Source organism: Cyclopterus lumpus, chromosome 10 (genome assembly GCF_009769545.1).
Source record: "Cyclopterus lumpus isolate fCycLum1 chromosome 10, fCycLum1.pri, whole genome shotgun sequence".
NCBI classification, from domain to species: Eukaryota; Metazoa; Chordata; class Actinopteri; order Perciformes; family Cyclopteridae; genus Cyclopterus; species Cyclopterus lumpus.
The window spans coordinates 19010117-19019689 of NC_046975.1; the positions used below are offsets into that span (position 1 = coordinate 19010117).

A 9573-nucleotide genomic window follows, 5' to 3' on the forward strand; every position below is an offset into this window, starting at 1 on the left:
TATGTTGAGTTTACCCCCACAGAGGAAATAAAATCAACCATCTTTCCAACCCGAGGACGTGAAACAATGGCACATTTATGTTTTAATGGTGGGTTTCTATAACGGACGCTGACAGATGATTTGATCTGAATGGGCACTTTTTAAATAATTTATTTTTACAGGATGGTTAAGATGTGATTATGGTTATGTTACTAAAGTACTTGGTTTAGGTTAGGGAAAAAAAACTGCAGTGACATTTGTCAGACCGCTGCATTGCAGTTTGTGGCCTTCATCTCTGGATCAACATATTGTTGACCACAAGTCGTAGGTACAAGTTGAACCAACTTACGTAAAAGTTAAATATATGGAACGGAGGAAAAAGTCTCAATAAAAAAAATGTAAATAGTAACAACTCAAAAATAAAGCCCTGCAGTGAATACTTTCATGTACTTTGAGTCCTGCTTGATAGACACAGACGGACACACATTCTCATCACTTACAAACAAAGTACTTATGGAAACTGTAAGCATCCCTGTGGTTGGCCTTCAACCTAAGGTGTCAATACAAAGGGGCTTTTTCTAACTTTGTCTCTCTCTGTTTTAGCTTCAGGAAGCTGGGCTTGCACTGCTGGTTTTAAAAAGGCAAGTGCTCAAATATATTTTTCATGCCTTTATTTAATTATTATTTAATTTTAAATATATTTGTACCTTGACTGAGCACAACACAATTATGATAGTTAATTCAGTCATTCCCTGACACAATGCTGTGTGTATCCCCCGTGCACATAACACACATACACAGTTAAATATGCTGAAGGTTGGATGCAGTAAAAATTCAGTAAAGAAAAAACTCAACACAAAAGCTCCGCAATGAATACTTTCATGTATTTTGAGTCCCGTTTATTTTTCGTGTGCACGGCACAGCTTGCATCAGACACAGAGACACACGATAGACACAAAATCATCGTCATCACCGAAACGTATGCATGGTTGTGGTTGGGCTTCAAACTAAGAGGGGCTTTTAAAAAAAAAATTCTTAGTCTCAGGAAGCTGTGTCTGCACTGCTGGTTTTAAAAAGGCAAGTGGTAAAATATATATACTGGATATATATATATATATATATATATATATATATATATATATATATATATATATATATATTTGAATATAACAACTTACAAGAGTGGGAGATAGGAGGTGATGTTCAATCACTGGTCATCCTCTGTCTGTCTGTCAAGACCTGAACTCGTTTGCCAGATGATCAACAAAAAGGTTTTACAGCGTTGGTGAAATCTGTTCCGTTGTTCTTCACTTGGCACAGTAATGGACTGGCAGCTATTACACATTAATGATGAATTAATCAAAATGTTGACGTTGAATAATATCAAAACATAAACTAAAGTGCATCTGCGACAATCCAAGATTAATTATAGATGATTGCATCCTTAAAAACATATAATGGACATTATTTGTACTTTGACTGAGCACATGAAGAAAGTTAAAGTCAATCATTCACTTCCCTCCTCGAAACCAATAGGGAGGTCTGTTCTGAGTAAACGACCTTGAGGGTTCGTCCGATGGTGGAGAATCACCCCGCCGCAGTGTGCGTCTGTTGCATGTGGTTTTGCTTTTCTTCTCACAACAGAAATGCAGAATGCTGAACAGCGCAATGGAGTGGTTGTGGAACGAAAGGTGTTAAAATTGCATGTTGGCACCAAAGACACAATGTAACGTTAGTTTTAGGCAACAAAACCACTTAGCTAGGTCCCGGAACACGACCACCGGTCTCGTGGTTAAGTTTCATTTTGTTTGACCCATTTTACGATGTCACAAGCTCTAACGGTTACAGCTATAGTCACCTGGATGAGTTTAGTTTGTGGTAAGAATTACTTATGTTTACAACCACAATTACTTAGTTACAGTGGTAACTGTAAGTGTCGTTCAAGAAAAGGCAGGCGCTACTGGGCGTTCTTGTCTTATCTGTGGTCCTCCATCTGTTTCTGGCTGGGACAATCACACACCAACCAAATAACCACAAACACATCTCACAAACTACATATATGGCACTAATCCAACTTTAATCAACATTAAATATGTATTATATATACTAAAGCTCAATATAACCTTTTCACAGCAACCCTCCGGGTTATGGTATACCACCTGAACCTACAGCCAGAATCATAAAAGACATCAACACATTACTTATCCAATGATTGTCTTTATTTGCCAAATAGATTTAGACACATTGTTTTGTTGAGAGCTTTGATAGTGTGTGATGTAATTGCTTTTTCTTTTGCTCTGATTAGTTAACATATTTAACAGAACATTGGTACATATTTTGGAGTGTAAAGCCTTAAAACTGCACATCAGACAACCATTCTTCAACCCTCTGACTCTTTCAAGGTCAATCTTTCAAACAGCCTATTTGAAGTGATACAATTAAGAATATTATATTATATATATTAAAATATTGGTCAAAGATTTAACAATGCACAAAACTAAACAAGAATTAAGAGATATGAGGTGCTTTGTAGAATATCAACGAAAGCCATTAAAACATAATATCAAAATACATAAAACATTTTTCAAGGTTATCAAGATAAAAGACTAACCAATATCAGAAGTAAAGCAGCATATTTACAACAGTGTGCCAGACAGAATATTTATTAACTTTATGAGCAAATCCAGTAGATAGTTAATCTATCACTAAAGTCCTGACATCAGAGTAGATGGTCTCTTTCTCCGCTGGTTTTACATTCTTTTTTTCTGCTCTGCCAGATTTCCTCTTGGTGAAGGTCGGTGCAGAATATGCCAAAAAGTCCTCATTTCTCTGAATAAATATGGAACAAATATTATAAAATAGCATAATATATTTTCTATATATAGAGAAAGAAATATGGCAATACATTTTCCAGTGTCATTTTTTCTTTATAAACCTTACCCGCTGACCTTGGGGGGCACCGCTGGCTGTTGCAGCATTTATTTGCAGAGCAACGGCAGCTGTTTTTATAAAATAAAAACAGATTTAGGATGAAAGAGGTAGGTTAATTTAAACATATCAGTTGTGGTAATTCTGAAAAGGTAGCTTTTGCAAGATGCTGTAAGAAACTTAAATTACCGTTGCAACACGTTTTTATCTTGATGGTATAAATCAGGAAGCCAATAACAATCAGACTTATAGCCAGAGCTGATAATACCAGAATCAGAGCTGCGTTGGCCTTCTGCAAATCCCACATGTCAGATGCTGCAAGTATATGAAAATGAGCGAATAATTGAAGTCAACAACTATTTTGAGAAGATGATATGCCGCATGTGGTACAATGGCTTTGTGATACATGATCTTAATGGATTCAAAATTAATCTGTATTATTGATTTATATGGAAATGTTTTGCCATTACCTTCAATGTCCAGTTTTGTTCCATTTCCAAATAATATCTGTCCACATGTGGCCACAGCGCAGTAATGAGTGTAGACATCAGAGGAGGTGACGTCCTTAGAGAAGCTGTAGACACATTTCTGTGGAGAGTGAGCTTCAGGACTCTTCTCACATCCAGCACTGTTGCTTCTTTGGGCATAAATTAAACTGGGATGAGATTCATCCGATCCGACTCTGAACCAGAACACACTCGGTTCTCCTGGACACGTTCTCCTCTCAGAGTGTGAGAGGACGGAACACTGCAGAGTCACTGAGTCTCCTGGACGGACCGGAGCAGATGGGAAGTCTTGAGTGATGAAAGTGATATCAGGTTCTGGAGAAAGATCATAATAATCATGCTTTAATGAACATAAACATTGTTAAACATGTTTATTTATATGAACATTGTTCTATAAATATGGACACACATACTATCTTTATATTTAGATATTTACCTCCAATACTCAGAAATGTTCCTTTTAAAAATGTTAAATTAAGTTGGTTTACTTTAATACAGGAGTAAAGTCCGGCATCGCTTAGCTTTGCTTCATGAATATGCAGCAGGAATGTTCCAGGTTCTTGTTTTGTTGTAATGCGAAGAATCTTATCACTATCATCATAAATAAAAGTATATGTTCCTCCCAAGAATTCAGGTGAGTTTCCAGAAACAATTCTGATCCAAAACCAGGTTTCTCGGATGAGAGATGTGTCGCGAGCACAAGTCAGAGTCACGTTTTGTCCAACACCAACAGTCTTTGTTTCAAGGATCTGATCCTCTGTGCATCCTGAAAATATCAGAGAAACACAGATCAGTGATTAATGACAGAAAAATAATCTGGTATGTCCTGCAAATTACTGTAAACACATGACAATAATATAAATTAATATCCAAAGTAAATCTGACATTTCTACTTGTATTTACGCCCCACTCTGAGAATCAGCAGCAAATAAAAAATGATCTTCATTTTCTTGTCAATCCACTTGAGACTGCAGTTAAATCAGATCATATAAGAAGTTGATGAACCTAAATGTAATCTGTTCAAGTGGGAGGGAACAGTTTCAGAGCAATCTGATTGGTCTCTCATTATTTACCAACCGTCACACATGAAACAACACAAACAGTGCACGTTTGTTTCATGGTGGGTTTCCACAACTGACAGAGTAAATATAACATATGATTTGATTTGATACTAATGTGAACCACTGTTATCCAGAAACAAACTAGTTTAAAAATATATATATATATATATATTTTTCATTCACTCTTCCATTATTTCTGAGGTTTCCAGAAACCCTAAACTAGATTGCAGGTACATTGATTTGTGATTTATGGGTTGAGATATTATCCCTGTCCAGAATACACTTGGGTGGGGTTAACGTTAGGCAACAATCAAGACTTTGTGAAGGTTAAGACCATTGCAATGGAAAATTTACAAGATTTAAGGGGGAATCCAGCAATGACGTATTACACTCCCAAAACATTGGGGAACTTGAAAGAGACGAATACGCTTCTTTAAAAAAAGAAGAGTGGTCAAAATTGAAGCAGCAGAGGCAAAGACATCCAGATTCTTTGTTCCAACAATAAATAAATATCCCAAAACACTGGATCCTACATTTCCTTCAGTGCAACTCAAAAGCGTCTTTCATGAGAGCTTCACTGACTAGTATACTTCTCTTAAACTTAAAAGCTCCATTTATCAGTGCAGGATTTTAGTTTCTAACCCTAACCCTTGTCATTGTTGTGGCAGGGCCTCAAACAGGTGTCAATGCAAACCTGCATTTCTCACTCCTTGTTGTCTTCAGGAAGCTCCGCTTGACTGATCTTTTACCTTTTACTAACACACTTGTTTTTATGATAGTTACAAATATCACATCAACTTACAGGTAAAGGGTTCAGGAGGGTGACACAAATACACCCAGTCACGCGATGTCAAGACCGGTTTTCATCCCACTGCTCTGTTCATTTGTCGGTGCTGTCAGAGGGGGAGGTGCTAATCACTCACTGGTCTTTTTGTCAATGCAGAAGTTTTAACCTTGATCTTAAGTTAAGTTTGCCTACTGATCTGCAAACAGGTGGGCCAGCCTTGCTTAAGTCTCTGCCTTGAAGGTTGTTGTACACATGGCCCACCACAGCTTGGTTCTTCTCGCTATACGCAGAAGGCATTTACAAAGTGCTGCGAGACCAGAAAGAATGACGGGTTTATTCGATTGAGTAGTTGTCCCCTCACATTTTCTACATTGTATATGTTATAACATGGAAACTAATTGTGCCTACAACACAAAATGCTCCGCATGTGTTTTTGTTAGCCATGCTTTGCTCTACAGTCATAGGAAGTCGTGGGGGACAGCTACACAGCAGTTCATTGGTGAAAACCACTGACACTCGCCTATTTGATCTCTCACTCTTCTGAATGTGCACATGCATTTCAAAGCACACATTTAGACTTGTGAAACACACACGTGTAACTAGTAGCATCATGGATGGGTCTGTCCTTAATGTTATTGGTTTTACTACTAGTGTTTTCTTACTATAATAAATCAAAGTATGTCTAAAAAAAGAGGAAATTATAAACAAACAAAACTATTTATGAGAGTGCTTGCAAGACCATCAAGATGTAGATCAAGAGCAAGAGGTGATTATGAAGTAAACCAGGTAGTGAAATGTAAATGATACATTGTAAATTCACATGATCCTTTCTTTCTCTCACTTTATTTAACCCCTGACATATTATTTTATGCTTTGGTCAAATTTCATCTCACCTTTCCCAAATCTGTCATTGAAACCTGCAGGCCAGCAGCTGAGCTGGAGCTAATGTTATTTCAAAAGTCCTCATTTTCACCTGTTAGTGTCGACTGTCTACATTTAGACAATTATCAAAAGTGCACGAAGCATCACTGTAAAACTGGACGAGCTGTTGTTGGTCAATAAATGGCTAAAAATAGATCAAAGTTTTGCTAAATAAAGGGGGACGGTCACCTTCTATGTTTCAGCCAATCATTCTACTTTGACTACATTTCCCATTTGTGTGTGTGACATCAGTAGTGCAAGACAAGAGTGCTGCGCCACAATGATCTCAAGACTGGCTGCTTTAATTCTCCTTTGTACAGTTTGTAAGTACAAGTCTTACCTACCATGTAAACTTGTTTGAAGGGTAAATACTTTACTTTACCTATTTACTCATTGTGGGCTGGTGTCACTTTCTGTCTCTTTTCTACAGATCTGATTCAAACTGCAGAGGTTCCTCAACAGGTCCCTTTGACTTTGGCCCAACTTGGTGGAAATGTTACTTTGTGGTGTTCAGTTTCTGAGAAGGAAGGCAAAGCATTTTACTGGTTCAAGCAGCCTCTTGGATATATGGTCCAACAAGTCGTTGTTGTTATTCTCAACAAAATGACAGTTAGTGAGCAGTTTAAGTCCCGGTTCACATTAAAAATAGATAAAGCTCCGTATTCTCTTACCATCAGAAATATCAGCAAAGAGGACGAAGCGACATACTTCTGTTTCAGTGGAGCTACATATTCAAGCAGTTTTGTTAGTACGTTCTTGGCTGTTAAAGGTAAAACAAACATATTTAACTTTTTTTATTTAATTTGTGCCAGATTTTTATTTCGTGTAGATCAATAATTTCTTCCGATGAATTCACACAGATCGTAAGCAGCAGAGATCTTTCTACGTGAAACAAAGTCCGCTCACTGAGTCGGTCCAGCCGGGCGACTCGGTGACTCTCCAGTGTTCACTTGTCTCCAGGAACAAAGAAGACAGAGTCCAGTGTCCAGGTGAACACAGTGTGCACTGGTTCAGATCTGGATCAGGAGAATCTCATCCAGGCTTCATTCACACTCACAGTGATGCTCAAGAAGAAAGAAGTTGTGACTTCAGTCTGTCCAAAACTATGCACAACTCCTCTGATACTGGGACCTACTACTGTGCTGTGGCCACATGTGGAGAGATCCTGTTTGGTGAAGGAACCCAAGTGGACACAAGTACGTTTTACAGTTGTATTCAAGTCATATTCATGTGATTGTAAATCAATATAAGATTGTTAGTGTTAGTTTAACTAAATGTTTATAGAAAATTAAAGCATTAGTTATCAACTAAATGTAATAATAATTTCATAGAGCCAGTACATTATTACGTTATAACTGTAATTATGAATGAAAGTGTTCCCTCTAAAGATTCTGCAACATTTTAAAAGGAAATCCTTTATTCTTAATAATGACTTTATCCGCACAAGACCTATGAGACATTGTTCAAGTTACATTTATACATCGTTGTTCAGTATTTTGTGTGCCTCTTCAATTCAAATAAAAGAGCATTCTTGACTTTACACTTTATTGAACATAGACTTACCAATTGTGGCCGTCAATAGTTTTCTAAATGTCACTGTTTCCAACAACATAAGATCACTCCCAAGAGTCCACGATTACAAACTGCTTTCTTTGTGATTCAGGATCAGAACTGGACCCAGTTGTGCTTGTTCTTGGAGTCCTGTTGGCCTGCTGTCTGATTGTGATAGTCATCTTTATTTTCTACAGAAATCAAAGGAAAGTCTGCAAAAATTGCAAAGGTAGGTTCACCATATTTTACTTAACACTTTTTGAGTTTGTACCATAAATCTCTAAATGAATGAAAATACTTTGCAGTTAATACAGAACCTGTGGGTTTGAGTTTATATTCACTGGAATGATGTAAAATCCATCAAATAGGTCTTCTTTGGGTCAACATACTGTCCATTTTGGTTTCTATTCAACAAAATATGACAATTTTGCAAACTAGCAATGTTCTTCGTGACACACTCTTGTACAGCTTTTCCTCATTAACATACACTTGACGCTTTAATAATATACATGTTTTAACATACTGTTATTTGTTTGTTTACTATATTCTATTGTACATTTTCATATTTTTATGTTATGCACCATTCACCTAGCCAAATTCCTTCCTTGTCTCGCTGAGTTATGTCCGACCACAATATCCGGTTACAGCAGGCAAATATTTCCAATTGTTCAGTGTTTATCATTCCATCTTACGTATGGTAAATACATCTCTGTGAAGACGTGAAGCCAAATGTGAAAATGTGATCCAAATCTTTAGTTTGATAATCTGTGTCTTCTGAAGAGACAATGACAACAATCACATCGGTATGCGTGCACACATTCTGAGGTCTCTGTTTCTATTGTAACAGGAGCAGAGAGTGCTTCCCATCATCCTGGACATGACGGGTCAACTGTGGACCGGTCAAATGCTCCGGTAAATATGTGGACGTGTGCTGTCTGCTTTGCACTGGCTAGAAATCTAGAGCAGTGTGTGATAATCTGCACTCTTGAATATGTGTCATCTACACACACAGTTTTTGCAGGATGCTGAAGCAAAGGGAGTTAACTACGCAGCACTGGATTTCTCCACGAGGAAAGTGAAAGGAGGGAAGAGGAAGAAGAGCGAGTCGCCACAAGAGTATGAGTACTCTGCTGTGAGAGCGTATGACCACAACCAGCAGCACCCTTGTCCATAGAAAGGGCCCGGGCAGAGGCCCCAAAGTCTCCACAGAGTGCTTCTACCTTGGTGTGATCTTACAGAGCTTTATATTCCCAACTGGCATCCCATACTGACACGAGGAACATGTGTATCAGAATCTGTATACATCTTCTAAAGAGGTTTAGAGTTGTCTAACACCGAGGTCGGCATGTCTGTTGACTTGTTTGCTTTTGTTGACATAAAACTGGATATTTATTTTATCTCCTCATTTTGAAACAACTGCATCTTCACTCATCACAAATAGTACCAAAAGGATCATGTCAGTTCACTATTTAAAATCCTTAACCTGCCCTTGTCTGTTTGTTGTGGTCTTTCACATTTAGTGTTTGTTTATTGAGACTCTATAGCAAGGGATGGTGCGACAGATCATCTTCCCACCACTGCCATCTGTTGGTGAAAACAGCAGATACAACTTACTTAACTTGTTGTTCATTAGCTCAACTAAATATCAATACGTTTGTTTATTTAATCCATTTTTAAAATGAATCGAATCAATAAAAAAAATCTCTTTAAGTTCACTCGTATCTATTGTTCATAACAGAGACTGGAAGCCAGCAGAGATATTTCAACACAGGACAAATTCAGATACTCCGCCTCCTCAGGAATGACCCGCCCACTCGGACATCTTGAGTGAAACACATCA

The 9573-nt window shown here is 37.7% G+C and overlaps 2 protein-coding genes across 2 annotated transcripts; one reads left to right on the top strand and one right to left on the bottom strand.

Moving 5' to 3' along the window:
- Positions 1 to 2612: 2612 nt before the first annotated feature.
- LOC117737224 lies at positions 2613 to 5174 on the bottom strand. Its single transcript, XM_034542995.1, has 6 exons — positions 5123 to 5174; positions 3850 to 4179; positions 3378 to 3728; positions 3097 to 3222; positions 2920 to 2978; positions 2613 to 2808 (listed from the first exon to the last, which is right to left on the bottom strand). The coding sequence occupies exons 1-6, from the start codon at positions 5172 to 5174 to the stop codon at positions 2674 to 2676; spliced, it is 1053 nt and encodes a 350-aa protein (XP_034398886.1). The 3' UTR covers positions 2613 to 2673.
- Positions 5175 to 6410: 1236 nt separating this feature from the next.
- LOC117737196 lies at positions 6411 to 8979 on the top strand. The gene is made up of 6 exons (XM_034542953.1): positions 6411 to 6505; positions 6613 to 6951; positions 7043 to 7378; positions 7846 to 7962; positions 8581 to 8645; positions 8746 to 8979. The coding sequence occupies exons 1-6, from the start codon at positions 6463 to 6465 to the stop codon at positions 8905 to 8907; spliced, it is 1062 nt and encodes a 353-aa protein (XP_034398844.1). The 5' UTR covers positions 6411 to 6462; the 3' UTR covers positions 8908 to 8979.
- Positions 8980 to 9573: the final 594 nt, after the last annotated feature.